Genomic DNA, 25,268 nt, shown 5'->3' on the forward strand with positions numbered 1-25,268 from the left:
CCCAGCTTTAAAATTCTGAAATCCAATACATCTGAAATCAATGCCCATTTGTCATCTCAAATGCATCTATTGAAATTCCATATGAAATCTCAGAAGTGGCCTAAATAAGTCATTCTGGAATTTCTGCTATTTTATTTGCTAAGAACAGGAGCATATGAGCTAGTGGCCACCTCATGGTGCAAATGTCCCCAACAGACTTTTTTCTATGCAAGGAGCAAATGAGGGTGACAGAGCACATTTTCATGTCAGGAAAGTTAATCTTAGTTTCCTTTCATTCTGAATCACCAAATCAAATTGTGTGATCCATCCCCCTTGCTAACTATCCAGTTCACTTACATGGTCTCCTTGAATCTGGGTGAAAGGGTGAGAGCTTCCGTCTTTGACCCAAAACAGGGAAAGGTCAAGGGGCAGTAACACCTGAAAAGCTACCTCGTTACTTGGCCCCAGAAAGTAAACTGGGAAGTCTTTCAGGAGCTAATTATTGAGCCTGCTATTTGGTTCACTGACAGAATTTCTTGTTTGTAGGAAGAAACATATTTGTGCATTGCTTTTTCCATTACCACCATTTCTATCATCATAAATAAGAATCAATAGGCCATTTCGAGTAGCATATGCTCACCACCATTTAGCATCTGAGTATCAGCCATACACAAGCTAAGCAGCAGTGCTCCAACCTCCTGGCTGAGAATTCAAACCCACCAGACAAGGAAAGCGCTTCAATTCATGAAGACAGCGTTTATGTCTGTGTGAGCAACTAGAAGGCAAGGGTAATCTATTCTTTGTCTATATCTCTAGCAATCTCTGGCACAAGGCTGGCCATCCAAAATAAATAAGTGAATGAAGAATGAATGAATGAATGAACAAATGGCTGAATGAGTCAAAAGGTTTTAAGATGCTGGACAGAGGAGACTGGCAGGCTACATACAGTCCATGGGAGTAGCAAAGAGTCAGACATGACTGAGTGTCTGAGCACATGGAACTGACTGGATTTTGAGGGTGGGTCAGAGAATGTTTTTTTGGTAAGGGCAGACCTATTTACAATTCATGATGCAGAAATGAAAGCCAAGACACTGTGACCTGAGAGAGACTGCCTTTGATGAGCAGTTGCTCTGCACTGCTCTAATTTCCCTACCATATTCACTATCAGGCCTCACCAGTGAAAGTGAAGTTGCTCAGTCGAGTCTGACTCTTTGCGACCCTGTGGACAGTAGCCAACCAGGCTCTTCTGTCCATGGGATTTTCCAGGCAAGAATAATGGAGTGGGTTGCCATTTCCTTTTCCAGGAGATCTTCCCGACCCGGGGATTGAACCCAGGTCTCCCGCACTGTAGGCAGACACTTTACCATCTGAGCCACCAGGGAAGTTGGCCTCACCAGAAAGACAAGAAATCAGAATGACGGCCATTCCAAAAGTCAAGTGAGACCTCGAAAGAAAAACTCTCCACTATCAATGATGGTCTTGCTGGACAAAACAAGGTCAGGCAAGGGACTGATCAGAGAAAGAGCAGGAAAAAGAAAAAATGAGGTGGTGAGGGGGAGCAGCAGAGGGGGAGTTCAGGCAGAGGCCTGAGTGGGGAAACAGGTGTGCAAAAAAATGCACCGAAATAAGGAGAGGTGAGGAAGACTGACCTCCAGTCCTCAAGGGAGGTATGGGTGTCTGGATGGGGAGGGGCAGAAAGGCATTAAGTCTTTGAGAAGACAGGGAAGGAGGGAAAGAGAGGGGGAGAGTTCAGAGAAATGTCTATAAAATAACACCCGTCACCACTGATAAAAAATCCTTTTTTCTTCTTGAGAAAGACAAAGGGAATTTTAAGTAGGATTAAGTAGTAGTAGCTTTCAGAACTCAGCAGCTCTCAGGAGCAATAATAAGTACATAAATAGCTAAGTGGATGGTAGGAATTACTTCACTTTGGAATGCGGCCAGCATATCAAAGTTAACAGTAATATCACATCTTTTTGAAAGCTTTTCTGAGATTCTAGGGGGGAAAACATCTTAGAAAAACTGTACCATGTTAATTTTAGGAAAAGGATGCTCCTCACTGCTTGAAGACATTCTATTGCCTGAAAATTGATAAGACAGAAGTTCTAGCCTGCTGGGAGGCACTCTCTTATCCATGTAAATACATTCCAGTATTGCCCCCAATTGGAAGCAAATAATTATGTTTGTAGATTACCTTCACCTAATGTAAAATTTTACTCAAGACATAACCCACAAAAGATGCTCTAAGTGCAACAAAAAGGACCTGTGGATATCCCACTTTCAGAATTCTCTAACTTTTGGACTCACTGTGAATAGTTAAGACATAAACTTTGTAAGAACTTCCCTGTAGCTCAGACAGTAAGAATCAGCCTGCAATGTGGGAGACCTGGGTTCGATCCCTCGGTTGGAAGATCCCCTAGAGGAGTGCATGGCAACCCACTCCAGTATTCTTGCCTGGAGAATCCCACGGACAGAGGAACCTGACAGGCTACAGTCCACGGGGTCACAAAGAGTCAGACACGACTGAGTGACTAACACTACTATTACTGCTAAACTTTGTTAAGACCAGATTTTGAAACACGTATAACTGTATGTACCCATTTCTGAATTAGGTGGAACTGGGCAAGTTGGAAATACAAATAATGTTCAAATCCTGGGGCTGCCCCGTTGGCTCAGTGGTAAAGAATCCACCAGCTAAGAAGGAAAAGCTGTTTGATCCCAGGGCCCAAAAGATCCCCTGGAGTAGGAAATGGCAACCCACTCAAGTATCCTTGCCTGGGAAATCCCATGGACAGAGGAGCCTGGCAGGCTACAGACCATGGCATCACAAAGAGTCAGACATGACTGAGCAACTAAGCATGTTCAAATCCTAGACACTTCTAGCCATGAATATCCTATAGATTTTTCCTCTTAAGTACATTAAGTACATTTCTTCTTTGTCCACTAATGTGCTGATCATCTTCTTTGCTTCCCCAAAACACACAAAAACTGGGTGTTGGTGGCAACTGGGGGTACAAATATCTTCTCTCACCATCTGGAAACATTCACGTGTTACCGTTTACCAAAAAAGTAAAAGAACATTGCATTCTTTATTTATTTTCCACCCAGAGACAAGTTATTTCAGTATCACCCACAATGGAATTTGCATGAAAATCTGTTTACTGACCCTGTTCCCTAAGGGTACATTTGCCCTAGCACTTGGAGTAAACACCATTTTCATTGCACTAGAAATAGTTCTAATTGGACAGATTGTTACAATTTTAGCAACACCCAAATAAATCAAAGGAATATGAAGCAGACATGCCACCAAGTCTGGATTCTACAACACCTCAGTTCAGTGTTTCTGCCTGAAATAAGTATTTCTTCTATACCATCGACAGATGCCTAAAGGACATCTAAAGACATCAACATTTTTTTTTTTTTTTGAAAAATGACTTTAGAGAAATTGATCATTCTGAAAACAGTCCATTAAAAAGCTCTATGCTTATATATATGGAATCTAGAACAATGGTACAGATGAACCTATTTACCAGACAGGAACAGAGAGGCAGATGTAGAGAATGGACATGTGGACAAGGCGGGGAAGGGGAGGGTGGGACAAACTGAGAGAGTAGGATTGACATATATACACTACCATGAGTTCATTCATTTCACTAGCTGGTTAATTTTCATTAATATGCTCTAAACAACAATAGGATATAAACATGTGGATGATCAAATGACATTCAGAATTCAAAACTAACCACAGTGTACAATATACATGAATGAAAAACCCATAAGGCCCTCTGTGTATAACTTCTTTCAAACCCTTCTATTAACTGACTGCTCTTTATATCCCATTATTCACTGACATGCAAACTCTTCACGAGATGAACCTCTCCTCTGTTCTTCAGACTTCTCCATGCCACTCTCTGCTGACCCATCTTTTCCCTCATTTGGGAAGCTTTCTTAAATCTTATCTTGTTCTCAATCACCTCCTCCCTGAAGCTTTGAGTTTTACAACTTAAACTTATAATCATACATTTTTTGAACTTCTTCAATATCTATGTCCAAATTTAACACTTAATCATAAAATACTTTGTTGCCCTTTACTTATGTATATGTTTGGGTATAGCGCTCTTTCCCAACTAAATCACATGATTTAAACGTAACACATCCCTCTTATGCCTCTCCTTCAAGTTTCTATCAAGATCCTACTCCATGTTTAACATCTTTCTCTTGATAGTCCTTCTTTATTTTTTAGAGACTTTTTTTTTTTTGATGCAGATCATTTTCAAAGTCTTTATTGAATTTCTTACAATTGTTGTATTGTCATTAAATCATGTCCGACTCTTTTGTGACCCTATGGACTGTAGCTTGCCAGGCTCCAATGTCCATGGGATTCTCCAGGCAAGCATACTGGAGTGGGTTGCCATTTCCTTCTTCAGGGGATCTTCCTGACCCAGGGATCGAATTTGTATACCACCCCCCCCCCCCCCGCCCCCCGCCACTGGCAGGTAAACTCAATCTCTTGGGAAGCCTTTGTTACAATATTACTTCGGTTTTATGTTTTTGGTTTTTTGGCCTCAGGGGATGTGGGATCCTAACTCCTTGACCAGGGATTACACCTACATCCCCTGCGTTGGAAAGGGAAGTCTTAACTACTTGATATTCCTTCCCACCACCATGTTTATCTGAAAATATGCTTAAATTAGATGCCCTCCCCTAAAGAAATTTCTGTAACTCTGCTTCTTTCTCAAGTTCTCCCATCATCGCTACTTTATTTTTCTTCTAAACTTCTTTTTAAAAAAGCATTCCTCCCTCTACTTCTCTTCCATTTCTATCTCCAGCCCTCACCATCCTCACCATCTGAGTCTCCATCAAACTTCTGTCCTTCAACCATGCCTCTCTGTCGCACTGAACATGCATGCACCCTATCTCCTCTCCTGACTCCCAGTTCATCTCCTTCCCCAACACACAATGCTTAATTTCTTCTTCTGGTTCCTCCCCTAGAGGGTTAGGTGGTTATTCCTCACCTCTGCTCAGCTTTCCCTGGTAACCGCATCTCTGCCCTTGTCTTTGAACTTCCAGGTCTCCTCCATCTACTACTACCTAATCTGTATTTCTAGTGTCTTACACTAGGCAGGGTCCCAAACCTCAGTTGCCACCTGCAGGGCAGTTCCACGGGGTGAGTTCAGAACCCAATTCCAATTAGTCCTTCCAATAGTCCATTACCATTCTTGCTGTCTTTTTAGTTAAGTAGTTTTCCTAGACCTAGCTGGCAGAGATTTATAATTCAGAACTTTCATCACTCACCACCACCCCCAGGGCATTCAGCACTCATCATGTCCTGTAAATACTACCTACTAGGTTCTCTATACTCTGTGTTCCATCCCTAACTAGCACATCTCATTGAGGCTGAGACTGTCCACCCCTGGGGCTACGGGATGGACACTAACTTACCTTTCTCTTTTCTCCCCTGATCTCCAACCCTCCCTACACTTCTGTCAGAGGAATCTTTCTGAAAAAGTATCTGAGCAGTGTCCTACATGAAAAGCCTTATTTACTTCTACCCTACAGGTAGGATAAAGCCCCAAATCCCCAGTTCTGGAGCTTCTAGGAAGAACCCCAGGACCCTTTATGAGCTGGCCTGCCCCAATCCTTTTCTGCTCTCACTCCCACTCTGTCTCAATTACTCTGGCCTCCCTGACATTTTATTTTTTGTTTTCTTTACCTTAAACCCAAGAGGCTTGTGCTAGATCCTGGAATGGGCTGCTCTCATATCTTCACATGGCTGAGGACTCTTGCCATTCATGTGCTTAGGCGCTCAGTCACATCCAGCTCTTTGTGACCCCGTGGACTGTAGTCTGCCAGGCTCCTCTGTCCATGGGGATCCTCCAGGCAAGAATACTGGAGTGGGTTGCCATGTCCTCCTCCAGGGGTCTTCCCAACCCAGGTATCGAACCCAGGTCTCCTGCATTGCAGGCAGATCCTTTACCGTCTGAGCCACCAGAGAAGCCCCTTGCCATTTATGTCTGGTCTCACATGTTAGCTCCTTGGCAAAGCGTCTTAACCAAAGGATAGTAATTGCTGCCCTCACTCCTCCTTCCTGGGACCACCTGGTCACTTTTTTTACATTTACTCTGTTGCATTTCTTCAAGGTACATCTCAGCATCTGGAAGTCTGTTTCCTTACACGTTTACTTATTTAGTGACTCTTCAAACTCAAATGTAAGACCCACGAGCACGAACTTTGTCTCACTTCACTTACTCCAGCTCCTGGAAGTCAGTTCCCTGCACTGGGGCACCCCTCTCCACATCCCTATCCTTGCTCCATTTAAAGGGCTGCTTTAGCACTTCTCAGATTATATCTTTATTTGAAAACCTATTTCCAAAGGAACTAAATAGAGGGAAAGGAGGTCATATCAAAATGTGTGGGCCAAGGGGAAAGCAAGAGAGGAGTGTCTGGTTATAAGATGCTCAAAAGTGTAGATCTCAGTATAGAAGAGATGTATCTTTATTAAAACTATCCCTTTTTATGTTCTTTTTAATTATGCTGTACGTATTTCATTTTCCATGTGTTAGTTTCTACTATATATAAATGGGGGTATAAATACATCCATTAATATATATAAGTGGATTTAAAAGGTATGTTTATACAGACCTTCTATCTTGTATTGGTCCTACTAAGTGTACTTCTTGGTTCTAAGTAACTTTTAAAATTCCTTAGATGTTTCTACATACAGAGTCATGTTATCGTCAAATAAAAAGTTAAATTCTAACATTCAAAAAATGTACATTTAATATCACTGTTATTTTTATGTACAAAGTATAGAAAGTAGAGAATCAAAAAAACAATAGCTGCTAGAGCTATGCAGGATATGGGGGACATGGAATTGGAACAGTTAAAAAGCACTGTCAGCACAATTTGTTATGATCTGTCACCCTCACTATATTTTGAACTCCTGGTGAACAAAATCATGTCTTGTTTATTTGTCAATATCCCACCAAACCTAATAAAGTACTTTGTCTAAAGTAGATACTCATAATTTTTTTTTTAACAGAACTGAAATACTCCAGCACTGGACACATGGCACATGTTCAATAAATACTTGTTCATTGATTGCAAGAACCAATGAGCAAGTTCAAGTTTGTGGAATGATCAGTGGAAGCTCAGCCCTGCTGAGAAACTGTAACAAGAGATGCGAGGAGGTAGAAGTTGTCATTACTATCCACATAGAAGAGCTTCATTTCTCAGGCAATGACAAACACCAATGCTTCAAGGAGAATATTTAAATGGTTACCTGTACATTTCTTTATATGACTGTTTCTTTTTCCATGTGATCCTAACTTGCATCCAAAATTCTCCTCCCAGAATTCTGCAAACCATACATTTCTTCGATTATTGGCAAGAGTTCGGCTTCTAAAGTATCGATCAAACCCTATTTTAAAGAAGAAAGGTATGAAAATACTTTTTTCAAAATCAAAACCATGTACTACCAGAAATTTGAAAAGATAGTATATTATGTTGTGATCATTGCATGAAAAAAAAAAATACATAACAAATGTGGGGGAACCAATAACCCAGAAATAAGGCTATCCCTGTGGCAAGAATCAGTGGAGAACAAAGGACAATATCTCTACTCCCACCATTCAGGCACCTGGCTTTTCAGGGATGTGCACAGAAGGTTGGGTGTCATCCACACCACTTCTTTCTCTCCTCGATGTCTCCCAGTGGCAGCAACTAGTGACCTCATGCTGAATATTTAGAAGCAACTCAGACTTTTTCTCCTCTCTTTCCCCTAGTAGGGGGTCTATGTTCTGGGTTTCTGTGCTTCTACTCACCTGAAGATTTATCTGATCTGGATGTTCCATTTTCAGCTAACTCAATAAACCAATCACTACTAATGTAACCTTCTGGTTTTTTAGTTGCTAAGTCATGTCCAACTCTTTGCAACCACATGGACAATAGCCTGCCAGGCTCCTCTGTCAGTGGGACTTCCCAGGCAAGAATACTTAAATGGGTTACCATTTCCTTCTCCAGGGGATCTTCCCAACCTAAGGATTTAACCCACATCTCTGCTTGGCAGATGGATTCTTTACCAATGAGCCACTTGGGAAGCACCCAATGTTCTAGAGTCCTAGGTAATAAGCTAAAGTATCAGTCTGGTCAGGTAACCACCTCATTAAAGGAAGAATACTGGAATGGGTTGTCATCTCCTTCTTCAGGAGATCTTCCAGACCCAGGGATCAAACTTGCATCTCCTGCATTAGCAGGCAGATTTTTTACCCCCAAGCTACCAGAGAAGCCCTTACTTTGTCATTATTCTCACTTTAACACATATACTCTTACACCATTGATGAAATGATCTCTTGAACAGCATACATAAAAACCAAAACAAAACCTCCAATATACCAAACATTTGTCAACTGACTACTTCTCTGATTTTAATATTTCTTTCAATTTCCAACTGAGCTTGATCGATAAACATGAGATTAAAACTGGATTAATGCCTTGTTCCAACAGATAATGGCAAAGGTAGGAATTTTAGTCACTGTCAAGATCACTGGAAAAGATATCTGGGAGACAGACTGCTTTTCAGGGATTTGCCACATCTTCTGTTGCCATTCATTTATCCATAGAGCTAAACCAGCATCATGCCTTAATTTGCTATAAAGCAAACACTATCCTTCCAACCATGCTATAACTGTTGTGTATGTTCATGGATATATGCAAACTTAGAGGGCAACTGCTAATATCATGGAGATATCTAAAGCCAACAACAGTGCTCCTTAAAAAAATGTCTTGTGGATATCTTTTCTAATTAAAAAAATATATAATGGGCTAAGTTAAACAGTTACTGTCTTGGTAATTCTGCCATCAGTGCTACAAATTTTATCCAGAGTCATAAAATAATGGATGCATTTCATCATATGATGATACTCTGATTTTGTTTTTGAGTTTAGATTCAGATGGAATGAAACAAATTCTGTATGGTGCATCCTTACCATCAATTGATGCTCTTTTGGGTAAAATTGTCACAGCCCCTTCTGCAATCTCCTCCTGCTGATAAACGGGTGCTATTTTGGATCCCCAACTATCGGAGCCAATCCAGAGAAAATGCCCACTTTGGTTTAATTTTTTTGCTGCTTCCAATATCCTCCTATGAGAATAAGAACAAATAAAACACATCACATTTACCAAGAAACTCTATACATATGAATGTTACAGGACCTGCTGATATCGTCATCAACACTCAGTAGGTCACTATTAAACAACAAGTCAATCATTCTAACTGCCTGAGTTTTAACATCTCCTAGAAGAAATAAATTGGAGATTTTAAGTCCAGTGCCTGATAATTAGCCTTATTCCTAACCTCATTCACATTATTCTGTCTATCATCGTTACTTGTCTCATTTCTTTTCAGTCCCCAAATTTCACTCGATAAACATTTCAGATTGAGAAACCAGAAGGTTGTTGTTTTTATGTAGCAGAAGGCAGTCTGTACTTGCATAAGAATGCTACAATTCTTGTGAAATTTTACAAGATTCTACATTGAACATAAAACATATTAGAAAAAGGATGTGGGGGTGCAAATATGATCCTAAATGAGGGAGAAAATCAATCAGTACCTGATGTCATCTTCATTAGCAAACATAATCACTGCCCGAGCATTAGGTGTTTCTAGCAGGCGCTTGATAATTTTTTCAAATTCTCCAGGTCTTGGTTCACGCGGAATTTTCTGTGATTGAGCAATGCAAACACCACCTATTTAAAAAGAGAGAGAGAGAGAGAAAGTGATTCAGAACAGACATTTACTTAACACACTTAATGAGGTTAGAGACTTTATAGAAACACATGACTCAGTAATGGATATTGTTTCTCAAAATATCTGTCATTCTCACCTATTTAAAAGCAATCAGGATGTTTTGCATCCTAATATATATATATATATACATATACATATATATATATATATATATATACACATATCTCAAATGAATGACATCAATGACTTAATCACACATCAGGTTTTTGTTTCCAAGTTTAAACATTATTTTTGTGAATGTCCTTTAGAAAAAATATCAAAGTGCACAAAATGTAGGACAGGAGAGAAAGAGTGGCAAGAAAGGCTGTTTTAATTCATTTAACAGAAGTCCAAGGACAAGTGCTTTGATTAAAAAAAAAAAAAAAAGGTGTGAATACATCTTATAGGTGAGACTTCCTGTGATAGATATAGGAAGGTCCTTTTGCTAACTTATTTTGCGACCCCATGGACCCACCAGGCTCCACTGTCCATGGAATTTTCCAAGCAAGAATACTGGAATGGGTTGCCATTTGCTACTCCAGAGGAGTAGGATCGAACTCACATTTATCAGTAGGCCTCCTTTAAAGTTAACTTCCTTTTTTTAGCTCATAGTATTATAGCAAGATACTTATGCAAAAACATAATGTGTTATGAGACAAGTGGTCTTCAAGATTATTTGAGACACAAGTCAAGTTTCGAAGACATAAGCACTCAGTTGACATATGTCTCCACCATGAAAATCAAAATGGCAGAAATTCCATCCAACTCATGGCAAATAGATGGGGAAACAATGGAAACAGTGAGGGACTTTATTTTGGGGGGCTCCAAAATCACTGCAGATGGTGACTGCAGCCATGAAATTAAAAGATGCCTGCTCCTTAGAAGAAAAGCTATGACCAACCTGGACAGTGTATTGAAAAGCAGAGACTTTACTTTGCCAACAAAGGTCCGTCTAGTCAAAGCTATGGTTTTTCCAGTTGTCATATATGAATGTGAGGGCTGGACTATAATGAAAGCTGAGTGCCAAAGAAGTGATGCTTTTGAACTGTGGTGTTGAAGAAGGCTCTTGAGAGTCTATTGGACTGCAAGGAGATCCAACCAGTCAATCCTAAAGGAAATCAGTCCTGAATATTCATTGGAAGGACTGATGCTGAAGCTGAAGCTCCAATACTTTGGCCACCTGATATGAAGAATTAAACATTTGAAAAGACGCTGATGCTGGGAAACATTGAACACAGGAGGAGAAGGGGACGACAGAGGATGAGATGATTGGATGGCATCACTGACTTCATGGACATGAGTCTGAGCAAGCTCCAGGAGCTGGTGAAGGACAGGGAAGCCTGGCGTGCTACAGTCCATGGGGTCTCATAGAGTTGGACACGACTGATTAACTGAAGTGAACCATCCAAATCACACAACAAAAAAGGAAGAACACTTCTTTTGATTTCTCATCTTAAGGCAATGAGAGGCCAAAAAGAAAAATGTAGAAAATTTCTCTGCCCTTTGCTGATGGGCTGGGATAGGAGGAAAAAAAGGAGTTTTCCTCCAGTGTAGTGGTGTCAAGGTAACAAAATCTAATATAAAGAGAAAAAAATGACATCAGCAAGATGTTTCAATTGCATTATGGTTTGAACATACTTCTTGAGTCACTGGAGAAGAAAATCACCATTTATTTACAGCATGGCTTCAACAAGCAAGGTATTTTTACTTCCACACAATTGACAATGCATTCAGTTACCCAAACATTACTGGGTGCCATTATATGCCATGCATTGGGCTTGACACTGGGAATGCCCAGTCTAACCCAGCAGTTGCCAGCTAGTCTGGGAAAGGGGCATTCCAATAAATTATCATGGAGCATGTAATGATTTTAGGATGAAGAGACTATACCACACTTCAGGAACACAGAGGTGGGAGTAACTCAAGTGTTTAAGAGAGCTGGATTTTAAATGGCAGATATACATAAGCACAGGGGCAAAACTGGGACATTTCTGGTAGAAGCCAAGGTATGAAAGAACCTTGCTGGATCATGACTGGCTGGGGTTGAGGTTGGAGAGAATGGACAGGTCCAGCTTGACAGTGACTTTGTTAAACAGGCCAAACAATTTGGGTTTTATATTGAAAAGGATAAGAACCCACAGAAAGTTCATCAGCAAGAGAATTACACGATGAGCTATGTGCTTTAGGAAGAAACTTCAGGTAGCCAAACAAAGAAGAACCATGTGGGAGCCACACAATGGGTGTCCAGTGTGTTGTGATCCGATTTAACATATGTGACAATGTTGTATGATTAACACTGCCACAGTACTGAAGGTTATCCTTCGTCTAAGTTAGAACACTGCTAAAATTATCCTTGCAACAGCAGTGCCCTCACTAACCCTACACTGCTCTTCAGTGGTGAGAATTGCCTATAAGCCACAGACTGAGCCTGTAAGTAGCTAGCCTACTGATATGTCCAAAATAGTTGTGATGATTGATTCATTCCTTCAGTAAACATTTATGGGGCTTCCCTGGTGGCTCAGATGGCAAAGAACCTGCCTGCAATGCGGGAGACCTGGGTTCGATCCCTGGGTTGGGAAGATCACGTGGAGAAGGGAATGGCCACCCACTTCAGTATTCTTGCCTGGAGGATTCCACGGATAAAGGAGCCTGATGGGCTATATAGTCCATGGGGTCACAAAGAGTTGGACATGACTGAGGGACTAACACTTTCACTATTCTGCCAGACACCACGCAGGAGATATGGATTTATAATGGTGAGTAAAATGGACATATTTTACTGGTGAATAAAACCATGTTATAATGGTGAAGAAAACTCTTACCAGAGTTTAGAAATGTTATGGGTAAAATGGGCTTAATGCAAAACAAACCACCAAATAAGTATTTAAGTTATGGTATGCCCTACAAGGAAGAGCAAGGACATTTAATTTATATTGAGGAAAAGTGTCCCTAAAGTTGGTATCTCTCCATTAAGTTCAGAAAGAAGAGAGAAGGGGAGAGAATCGAGTGGAAAAAGGCAGGAAAGAACCAGTGGAGTTAATGAATGAAGGGGAGACAAGTATGAGACAAAGATGAGAGGTAGACGGGATCCAGGTCATGCATGTCATTCAAGACCTGTGCAAGATTATGAGTGATGAAGGTGCCTAATTTTCAGTAGCCCACAGGAGTATGTCTTTTCTATGACCACGGCATTTCATGGAAGAAAAATGAATGAGGACCACTAAGTGATATAAGAGGGCAACCTGGAATGGAAAGAACAGGAGGCCATGATCCCAGTTAGGAAGTCACTAGGACAGGCAACAGGGAATGATGACTAGGGTGATACTATCAATACTGAGGAAGGGCAGGTGTATGAGTGCTCAGCAGTGTCCGACACTTTGCAACCCCAAGGACTGTAGCTTGCCAAGCTCCTCCTTCCATGGAACTCTCCAGGCAAGAATAGTGGAGTGGGTTGCTATTACCTTCTCCAGGGGATCTTTCCAACCCAGGGATCAAACCTGGGTCTCCTGCACTGCAGGCAGACTCTTTACCATCTGAGTCACCAGAGACAAGTGGATAGTGAAAACTGGAATTAGAATTAGTGGGGTTTTGTAATATTTTTCCCAACTTTACTGAAACAAGACTGGCAAATAAAAATTGTATATACTGGGTTGGCCAAAAAGTTCATTTGGGTTTCCCCATAACATCTTACAGAAAATCCTGAACAAATTTTTTTGGCTAACCGAATATTTGGGTTGTATTAATTTGATCGAAGTAGTGCAATGGTAGGAAACCATTAAGCATGACTCTAAGGTTTTCGCCTTTGTGATCGGTTTCTGTGGAGCTTCCCTGGTAGCTCAGATGGTAGAGCATCTGCTTGCAATGCGGGAGACCCAGGTTTGATCCCTGGGTCAGAAGATCCCCTGAAGAAGGAAATGGCAACCCACTCCAGTACCCTTGCCTGGAAAATTCCATGGATGGAGGAACCTGGTGGGCTACAGTCCATGGTGTTGCAGAGTTGGACACAACTGAGGACTTCACTTTCACTTTTTCACTTTTCTGTGATGACATCATTAAACAAGTAGGAAATACAAGAGGGGCAGACTTGATGAGTTTGATTCAGAACCAGTGGTTTTCAAAGTACCCATGGAACACTGAACCAGAACAATGAGTCTGGAGCTAAGGAGAGAGAAGGGACTTGTAACCACAATGTTGTTAGATGCAGATACAGTGGTAATTAAAGTGTTGGGAATGACGTGATCACTCAAAGAGAATATTTAAACCAATAACAGGAAAAGGTGAATGACAGAGTTCTGAAAACCCGCCAGCAGGAAGGGAGCTAGTGAATGAGACTGGGAAGGAATGATTACATGTTTTGAGGAGAAAACTTTTGGGACAAAGTCTAGGGATTACTTGAAGACTGCAAAATGTGTGTAAAAATCAAATAAAGAACTGTGGTGAGTTGAAACATGAGGTAACCATAGAAATGTAAGATCCAAACTGTAACATTCTCCGGGGAACAATAGCTGTTTCAAAACATGACTGCACTTTTAAGAAAATTGTTCTAATTACTTAAGGATCCCATTAAAGACATGCCATATCCTAAGTATCATTCTGAGATTAACTCTGACTCCATAACCAGAAGAAATGAAGGCCAGAAAATTTTGATTATGATTTTTTTCAGATGAGGCAAACAGGCAATCCAGACTTATGGTTTAGTCTGAATTCATTGATTTAGTCATTTACTACAGATCCACTGAACATTTCTGTTCATTCAAAATTAGTCAAGTTGGAATTTTACATTAATCTATGTTTTTTTTTTATTCCTTCACCTCACCTTTTATTTGTAAGCCTGGTCAATTTGTATCTTTCTTGAAAGAGGAACTGCACACGTAATTTATTTCAGTTGAGCAAATCCTTATGAAGAACGTGCACCCCAAAGGCATTATGCTGTTTGGTGCTTTATGGACATTTTATTGTGGAATGTATTACTCTCAAATAATTGGTGTTAGAAAATTAATATTCTTTTTCTTAGCCTTGAAACTCACTCACAACTTCTATCTTCACATCAGTCAAAAAGCCACACAGTCCATTCATAAGTACCCATGGTCTATTATGTTTCCAGAGCTAAGGACTTTCTGCCTGCAACAATCTTATAACTGAATGACAAGATGTACACATCAGAAAAGCCAGATAAGAATGTAAAATGATCTACTGCAAAGAAAATATTGCATAAGGTCAAATCAACTGCAGTAACAAATGACAATAAATCACCACCCCAAATAATCATGACTATTTAAAACTACATAAAAAGAGGTCATCGTATACTGTTGGTGTTTGGTTAAAATACAGTAAAATTTAGTCAAACATTCAGGCTTTATCAAAGATGTGTTTTCCTATAATATTCATTATTAATTGTTTCAATTTTAAAAGAGATTCTCTGACTTGATCTAGATTCCTAAAGTGTGGAAGAGGAGCTCTCCTGCATCAAATCATGTCTATTCCATCTATTTCTTCATACCCCACTCTGGAAGAGTGATTGTATACAATTCCAGGGACACTAAATTCCCTTTTCTGCAGGTGTCCCCAGTTTAGCAAGAAATAATTTTTAAAGCTTAGCACTTAGGAAAAGACTCTCATACGGAAGAATTTATAATTGGCTGCTTTCTAGAATTCCCTGTCTGATTTCCTCACCTGTGTAAATGTTTTCCCTTTGATTATTTAGTGATAATTAAAAGATCATTTGTTGAGCTGAGCATTTTACATACACTCTCCAACACACTTGAGCACTCCTTCTCAGTCGCATGCATTCTGTACCTCCATAGTTCTAGGGAAAGGACTCTACCCTTGGAATGATCAGATGCAGAAACTGGGAAATAGGGGTGTCAACAGCTGGCAAGAGTCTGAAACCCAGTTTGAAGGCCACATCTGCATGACTCTGAGACTTTTTCCATCATCTTGCCCATCCACAATTGACTATACTTGTGACTTGATGGTTTCATGGATATCCATGACTGATGAAAAAGATAAAGTAAATTTAAAGACATTCAAAAGACCCAGCAGTTCACCCCTTATAAACTGAATCAATAGCTACACAAATGTAGTCCTTCTATTGAGCATTAAGAACAAAGCTAAAATACTTAGAACTCATGCAGATTATAGAACTGGTTTAAACTTTAGTATTTAACTAGTCCATCCTGTTCTTGCCTGGAGAATCCCAGGGACGGCGGAGCCTGGTGGGCTGCCGTCTATGGGGTCGCACAGAGTCGGACACAACTGAAGCGACTTAGCAGCAGCAGCAGCAGCAGCGGTCCATCCTCAAATCTTTCCAACTGCCCCTGTGAATGCATGTCCTCAGGAAACTTTTCCTGAGGCCTCCAGTCTTCCACATCACTTTTGACTGTAGCAACCACAATAATTGTATATTTTTAAAATTCTGTTACCTTTTTTTTTTTTCACCTTAGACTATAAGTTCCATGACTACTGAATCTTGTCTTTCACAATGACCACCATACTTCTCACTACCTATCACTGTGCTTGGCACATACGGACTTCAATGAATATGTTTTGAATAAATAAATGTAAGACTTATAAGAGACACTGTTGGTATAAACAGAAGTGAGGCATTTCTGATCTCAGACACCTCTCAATTAAGTAGGAAAACATAAGATACATAAAAATATATCCTTATTTTTAAAAGTGGTTAAAAGTGGCACACAAAAAGTAAAAAAAAAAAAAAAATTGAAATTGAAATTTTAATTCAGAGGAAACTTTCACTGATATGGCATCTGGCACCCAAAATGGTTTTTATCAGTGAGCAATAAATTAGAATATTACCTTGGCCTTAGTTTATTCATTTGTGGGATTGCACAATAATTTGCTCTTATTGAAATAAGAGCAAATTTGTAAACAATTTCATTCATAATTTTTATCTCTTTATCTCATACGTGAGTACCTGGAAGTCTCAGGTCCGAGAGACGAAAGGTTCTTTACATATACGTTGGTTTGCTAGTGCAGTAAGATGTTGAAGAGAAGAAGAAACACAGATATGGGTCAGAAGACCTGAGGTCGGTCCTATATGAGCTTGAACAAGCTTCAGTGTCCTCATCTCTGTGACAAGGTGCATAGCAACAATCTTCCAGGGATGAAAAGGTTAATATGATAAAGTGCTACACAAAGGTTGCATTGAATACATTATTAATACTGCTAACCATCATCCTCATCTTAACCAGATAAGCATCATCACAGACTTGAGAGGAGAGATAGCTGATATTTAGACCTAAAACGTGAGTTTGTCAACAGGTCATATCTTGAACCCTCAACTTTACTTGTGTAATATTATTAAATATCCTAAATTCCAAGAAGTGGTAATTGCCTGCTTTTCTGCACCAATAAATAAGATGACTAGATTTCACTTTTCACCTATTACAGATCATCACAATGTCATCAGGGCAGGTTCAATGTGAGAGAATGGAGAAAGTGATTTACTTCTCCTTTGTCATCCCTGAATTCATACCCAAAGGATTCAAGCCTCCTCTTGGAGGGACTTTATAAGTATTTTGAAGATCCGCATTGAACATTAGAATTTAATTCTTTAAAAGAGTAATAGCATGGTGAAAACTATTAACCTATTAATGGTGCCAACCACTAAGTAGCAAATATTGTGGAAACAACCCACATGCTCTTTTTATTTAAATATTTGCCTATAGATTATTAAGAAGCTGGACTAGAGAGTGTTAAGACAATACTGTTGCAACCTTAGGAGGTTGAAATGCACAATATTTGCCTCGATCTCCGCCCAATGGAAGACCACCAGAGATGGAAATCGGACTGGGCAGAGAAGAAGTCCAGCTGACTGGACCAATGACAAATTCCCAGCACCACCAGGAATGCTGGGGCTGAAATGGCTTCCAGAGTTGCTCTGAATTAGGTCAGATAGAACAGGCCATTACACTTCCACATTTATCAGTGGCTTGCTGGAGGACATCCTGGGAAAGGGGGTGGATACATCAGTCAAGGCAGTTATTTGCAATCAGGGCCACCCCGTAGTGCAGCCACATTACGAGGCAAGGGCACCAGGAACCTTCACTGAATGGGGCTCTGAAAGGGGACTCACCATAGGTAAGAGATGAAACTTACAGAGAACCAAAGATATTATATCTCTGAAATGATAGCACAAGTCAAACAATTAATAAAATATCATTGCTTTATTTTAAAGTTCCTCTTCAAAGAGGACTTAATGCACAAAGACAGGAAACCAATCCAAACAGTATAATACTGGACTTGTAGCCAACTCAGACAAAAGAACTGGGATCATAAAACTCCCTGTATTTCAACAGAGAAGTTTTGTTAAAGCAATCCGAGAGGACAGAGAATCATGTTTTTAGTTGTTGCTTATTTTTAAGAATAAAATCTCTATTAATAATGTAGAAAGAGAAAAATAAAACAAGAAACAATGTCACAGCATCAACTTCCAACTGTGATGGAAATCCAGGAGGATTAAATTATTAGGAATGAAATTACTTACAAAGCTGCATATAGAATATTGAATGTGATTTTCTTTAAACAACATGATTATTACCAGTGTCTCAAGCTGGCTCACAATTTCTGTCAAGTTAAGTTCTAAGAAAATCATATTGAGCCTCTGATGATATAACTTGTTAGATCTGCATGAAAGAATGGTTTTGATACATAACACATCAACAAAGGTACCATTTTATCAATAGTTAAGTCTACTGGTAAAAAGGTGATGGGATTCCCAGGTGGCTCAGTGGTAAAGAAACCTGCAATACAGGAGACGTGGGTTCAATCCCTGGGTTGGAAGAACCTCTGAAGGAGAAAATGGCAACCCACTCCAGGATTCTTGCCTAGGAAATTACATGGACAGAGGACTCTGACAGGTCTTTTGAGTCCATGGGGTCTCAAAAGAGTCAGACATGATTTAGTAACTGAATAAGGACAGAAACAAAAAAGTGACTGGTAAAAATTGTCAGTTGATCTTAACAGATGGCTTATAATTGAACCTAATAAGAATGCGATACAGTCAACTATTATTAACTTATTTCCTATGAATGCATCTTCAAATAATAGCAATGAGCAAAACCAAATTAACTAGGTTTTTTTGCTTGGTTGGTTGGTTCTTAAAGACAATAAAAACATGTTAGCTCTTAGAAGTACCCAGATCCTAATTCTAATTCATACAGAATAAGGAATTTCTCCACCATCACCAGGCAATTCTCTGACCCCATCTAGGTTTGCCACAAGTCAACTCATTTCTGAAACTATCTACCTGGAGATTGTCAGATTCCACAGATTAAGAGTTCAGGTTCTACAAGACTGCCCCCTCCTCAGCTCCCTGACTTCAGATGTCAGTTCACAAGCCCAGGTTGTTACCTGGCTTCTGACCAACCAGTTATAGATCAGAGGTTCCCAGCAGTCCCTCCTTATGTTCAATTAATCTGTTAGGGAGGCTCACGGAATTCAGAGAGACACTGTACTTACTAGATCACTGGTTTATTATAAAAGGATATAACTCAGGAACAGCCAGATGCAAGAGATACTCAGGGCAAGGTGTGGGGAAAGGGCACAGAGCTTCCATGCTATCTCTGAATCTCCAAGACTTCACCAACCCTTTAGGTTGTTGTTAAGTCAGTAAGTCATGTCCGACCCTTTGCAACACCATGGACCACACCACACCAGGCTTTTCCTCTCCTTCACCATCTCCCGGAATTTGCTCAGATTCATGTCTGTTGAGTCAGTAATGCTGCTGCCCCCTTCTGCTAAACCCTTCTCCTGCTGCCCTCAATCTTTTCAGCATCAGAGTCTTTTCCAATGTAAGCTCTTCACATCAGGTGGCCAAAATATTGGAGTTTCAGCTTCAGCATCAGTCCTTCCAATAAATGTTTGGGGTTGATTTCCTTTAGGATTGACTAGTTTGATCTCCTTGCAGTCCAAAGGACTCTCAAGAGTCTTCTCCAGCATTACAATTGGAAAGCATCAACTCTTCAGCACTCAGTCTTCTTATGGTCCAACTCTTGAATCTGTACATGATTACTGGAAAAACCATACCTCTTCAAATCCCATCCTTTCAAGTTTTTATGGAGGTTTCCTTACATAGGCATGATTGACATGAGCATCAGGGGTTGAACTCAATTTCCGGCAAGTCTCCCCTCCTCAAAGTCACCTCATTAACATAACAAAAGACACCTTTATCTCTCTCATCACTTAGTAAATTCCAAGGATTTTAGGAGCTTTACGCCAAAAACTGGATAAAAATCAAATATGTATTTCTTATTATAAATCATAATATCACAACTCTTTGCACAAATTATCCTTGACATCATTTCTTTCCACCTTTCTGGACACAAAAGTAAAATAACAATTTGGCCTAATGTAATTGGTCCTTTAGTGATAGTCCTGTGAAATTTGTTCTAAGGTTTGAACAAGTGTAATCACACCTCTTGTAACAGTATTTTCACCTCCTTATGTGGTGTACAACTGGGACTTAGCAGCAAAGTGCACAATGTGATAGAAGTGCTCTGTCAGCTTCAAGTGCACTTTGTGAAAGAGAAGATTTATCTCGCACATCACAGTGAAGAAAAAGTGTTATCTTTAACAACATGGACTAAAACAGTAAAGTTGCACTTAAATCTGTGCTTATCCCCCCTCGCCCCACCAAACATTTTTTGTCTATCAAATGCCGCATCATCCTTAAACGTACTCTGAAGAGCAATGAAATGAGGGTATGAAAGTCCTGGTACAGAAGGGGTGTAAGGTCCAGGCTGCTCCCATTTGACCCCTGAGTGTGGCAACGGGGAGGTGTGGGTCAGAGAGTGCCTCTCCTGCCTGTCTCCATGTGACTCTCAAAGCTTCATGAAATGTAACCCACTCTAGTTTTCTTGCCTGGAGAATGCCATGGACAGAGGAGCCTGGCAGGCTACAGTCTATAGGGTTGCAAAAGAACTGGATGAGACTTAGCCACTCGAGTGTTCCGGGAAACGTTGACCGGAACCACCTACCCTGACCAGACACCATAGTGACCATTTGCATGAGTTACTTTCTGACAGGAGGTCTTGGTAAGAAACACGGAACTAACAAATCACCACCAACAAGAAGAATTCAGAAAAGGTCAAAAGGAGATACCACATGTCCTACTACCTCCCAGAATCCTTCTTGCTAGCATCCATCTTGGCGGAGCAATGTGTGCGCCAACAGAAAGGACCTTGAGTCAGAATGATTGGCCAAAGATAATCCAGAAATCAATCCCATCACGGTAAAACCCAAGACTGAGAGCCACGTGGCAGAGCAGTTCTCCTGGGTTCCCTTGCACTCCTGCTCTCCACCTGTGTGCCCCTTCCCAACAGTCTTTTGCTTTCTCAGCACATGTGTCTCTTTGGACAATTCATTCCCAAGTGTTAGACAAGAGCTCACTCTCGGACTCTGGCAGGGGTCCTCCTTCCTGCAACAAAACAGCCACTTGGCCACAGCCCATCAGAGATCCAAACGTATGCTCAGAGGTACAGTGGTGTGACAGTTATGAATGTCATCCCAGAGCTAGACTTCCTGGCTCCAAATCCTAGCCCTTCTCTGACTAGCTATGTGACACTGGGTAAGTCATGTGATATCTCTGTGCCTCTGTCCCTCAATCTGTAGTATTAAGAGCTCCCAATGGTTACTGTGAAGGGACTAAATAATCACTCAACAGATTCATTCTTTCCCTCAGAAAACACATTAGTTGTAAATCATTTAAAATAGAAAGATGGTAATGATAACCCTATATGCAAAACAGAAAAAGAGACACAGATGTACAGAACAGACTTTTGGACTCTGTGGGAGAAGGCGAGGGTGGGATGTTTCGAGAGAACAGCATCGAAACATATATATTATCTAGGGTGAAACAGATCACCAGCCCAGGTTGGATGCATGAGACAAGTGCTCGGGCCTGGTGCACTGGGAAGACCCAGAGGAATCGGGTGGAGAGGGAGGTGGGAGGCGGGGTCGGGAGGGGGAATACATGTAACTCCATGGCTGATTCATGTCAATGTATGACAAAACCCACTTCAATGTTGTAGGGTGATTAGCCTCCAACTAATAAAAATAAATGAAAAAAAAAAGCAAAGTGTAAAGTAAAAAAAAATAATAAAATAAAATAAAAATTGAAAACCCCAAACAGAAATAGGAACTCACTTTCACCAAGCAATATTTACCTATAACATTAATTCAAGACAACTCAAATTTTCTTCCCCAAATGGACACAGAATATTAAATCTTACTAGTGAGTCAAGTGAATGGGGATGCTAAGTACAAAGGGTTCTGTGTTAGAGGAGAAACCTGTGCCCACCACCACCAGAACTAAACTTCTGAAGTCTGGCCTTTTCCCCATCCTAAAAACTGAAATGTGTAAGGTGACATGGGTAGAGTAGATAAGAAAAACTCAGGAAGAGAAAAGAAGAAGAATAATGGGAAGGAAAGGAGGAGGAAGGGAAGGAAAAAGAGAACAAGAACAAGAAATAAGAACAAGGAGGAGGAGATAGGAGAAAGAAGGTCAGAGAGTGAGAAGAGAAATAACATCCCTTGTGGGAAGAAAAAGAAGAGGAAAGAGAAGGAGGAAAGTCTAGAGAGAGACCATCTACACCAGCAGTATCTTTCCAGTTGGGCAAAAAATCCACTTTTCACAGGGTCAAAACAGCAGATGTGGAGTTAGGAACATTTGCAGAAGGAATACTTGACAAGGTTTAATTAAATTTAACTACTATATCATAGGCTCCCTTGATGTCTCAGCAGTATAGAATCCAGCTATAATGCAGTAGTTGTAGGAGATGCATGATTCGATCCATGGGTCACTAAGATCCCATGGAGAAGTAAATGGCAACCGACTCCAGTATTCTTGCCTGGAGAATCCCATGGACAGAGGAGTCTGGTGGGTTACAGTCCCCAGGGTCGCAAAAAGTCACACACAACTTAGCAACTAAACAAAAATATTGTATGCGTTTGTATTTACATTGATTATTCCATAAGTACTATTTTAGTGTGTTTTGAGATTTTTGTTTGTTTGTTTGTTTGTTTTTGCCATTTCAAAATAGATTCCCAGATACTAGGACAAACAGCATGACAGGAAGATTTCAAAAGACAAAACTAACTCCCTGTAAGTGCTCACGGAAGCAGAAGATACTAAGAAGAGGTGGCAAGAATACACAGAACTATACAAAAAAGATCTTTATGACCCAGATAACCACGATGGTGTGATCACTCACCTAGAGTCAGACATGCTACAATGCATGTCAAATAGGCCTTAGGAAGCATCACTACAAAAAAGCTAGTGGAGGTGATGGAATTCAAGTTGAGCTATTTCAAGTCCTAAAAGATGATGCTGTGAAAGTGTTGCATTCAATATGCAACCAAATCTGGAAAACTCAGCAGTGGCCACAGGACTGGAAAAGGTCACTTTGCATTCCAATCCCAAACAAAGGCAATTCAAAGAATGTTCAAACTATCACACAATTGCACTCATCTCACACTCTAGCAAAGTAATACTCAAAATTCCCCAAGCCAGACTTCAGTACATGAACTGTGAACTCCCAGGTGTTCAAGCTGGATTTAGAAAAGACAGAGGAACCAGAGATCAAATTGCCAAAATCTGTTGGATCATTGAAAAAGCAAGAGAGTTCCAGAAATATATCAACTTCTGTTTTATTGACTACACCAAAGCCTTTGACTGTGTGGAGCACAACAAACTGTTGAAAATTCTTAAAGAGATGGGAATACCAGACCACCTGACCTGCCTCCTGGGAAATCTGTATGAAGGTCAAGAAGCAACAGTTAGAACTGGACATTGAACAACAGACTGTTTTCAAATCAGAAAGGTAGTACGTCAAGGCTGTATATTGTCACCCTGCCTATTTAACTTCTATGCAGAGAACATCATGCGAAATGCCAGGCTGGATGAAGCACAAGCTGGAATCAAGATTGCTGGGAGAAATATCAATAATCTCAGATATGCAGATGACACCACCATTATGGCAGAAAGTGAAGAATGAAAGAGCCTCTTGATGAAAGTGAAAGAGGAGATTGAAAAAACTGGCTTAAAATTCAACATTCAGAAAACTAAGATCATGGCATCTGGTCCCATCACTTCATGGCAAATAGATGGGGAAACAATGGAAACAGTGAGAGACTTAATTTTGGGGGGTCTCCAAAATCACTGTAGATGATGACTGCAGCCCTGAAAATTAAAAAATGCTTGCTCCTTGGAAGAAAAGTTATGACCAACCTAGATAGCATACTAAAAAGCAGACACATTACTTTACCAACAAAGGTCCATCTAGTCAAGGCTATGGTTTTTCCAGTAGTCATGTATGGATGTGAGAGTTGGACTATAAAGAAAGCTGAGCACCGAAGAATTGATGTTTTTGAACTGTGGTGTTGGAGAAGACTCTTGAGAGTTTCTTGGACTGCAAGGAGATCCAAACAGTCCATCCTAAAGGAAATCAGTCCTGAATATTCATTGGAAGGACTGATGCTGAAGCTGAAAATCCAATACTTTGGCTACCTGATGCAAAGAACTGACTCATTGGAAAAGACCCTGCTGCTGGAAAAGATTGAAGGCGGGAGGAGAAGGGGACGACAGAGGATGAGATGGCTGGATGGCATCACCAACTCGTTGGACATGAGTTTGAGCAAGCTCCAGGAATTGGTGATGGACAGGGAAGCCTAGCATGCTTCAGTCCGTGGGGTTACAGAGAGTCGGACACGACTGAGTGACTGAACTGAACTCATGTAGGCGACTCAGGTTTAATCCCTCGGTTGGGATTAAATATTCTTCAATATTCTTGCCTGGAGGATCCCATGGACAGAGGAGCTCAGTGGGCTATAGTCCATAGGACCACAAAAGAGTCAGACACGACTTAGCAACTAAACAACAACAGTATTTGATGTGACTTTATGTTATATACATATATAACATAGATGCAGGGATGCTCTGACTTTTTCTGAATGATGGTGCTTTAATACGTGAATATGCTTATTATCTCTTTATTAGATCATTCTACTATATCTTGAAATAGGCACTTCTTATTCATCACACATCTGGCATACAGATTTCCCAGGAGGCAGGTAAGATGGTCTGGTATTCCCATCACAGTTTGTTGTGATCCACACAGTTTGGGCTTTGGTGTAGTTGATAAAGCAGTAGTATATATATTTCTGGAATGCTCTTGCTTTTTCGATGAAGTGAGTGAAGAAGTGAAGAGAAGTCACTCAGCCATGTCCAACTCTTTGTGACCACATGGACTGTACCCTACCAGGCTCCTCCATCCATGGGATTTTCCAGGCAAGAGTACTAGAGTGGGTTGCCATTTCCTTCTTCAGGGGATCTTCCCAACCCAGGGATCGAATGCAGGTCTCCCACATTGTAGGAAGATGCTTTACTGTCTGATCCACCAGGGAAGTCCTGCTTTTTTGATGATCCAACAGATTTGGGCACTTTGATCTCTGGTTCCTCTGACTTTTCTAAATCCAGCTTGAA

General features: G+C 40.5%; 1 protein-coding gene across 1 annotated transcript in view; it reads right to left on the reverse strand.

Moving 5' to 3' along the window:
* GRM8 (glutamate metabotropic receptor 8) overlaps positions 1-25,268 on the reverse strand; it is an 819,273-nt gene that overhangs the window by 462,361 nt on the left and 331,644 nt on the right. Inside the window, exons 3-5 of the mRNA XM_061166403.1 lie at positions 9,591-9,726; positions 8,967-9,121; positions 7,262-7,399 (exon numbers count right to left, since the gene is read on the reverse strand). Of these exons, the coding sequence (XP_061022386.1) occupies positions 7,262-7,399; positions 8,967-9,121; positions 9,591-9,726 (429 nt within the window). The remainder of the gene's footprint in view (positions 1-7,261; positions 7,400-8,966; positions 9,122-9,590; positions 9,727-25,268) is intronic.

Source organism: Dama dama, chromosome 18 (genome assembly GCF_033118175.1).
Source record: "Dama dama isolate Ldn47 chromosome 18, ASM3311817v1, whole genome shotgun sequence".
NCBI lineage: Eukaryota > Metazoa > Chordata > Mammalia > Artiodactyla > Cervidae > Dama > Dama dama.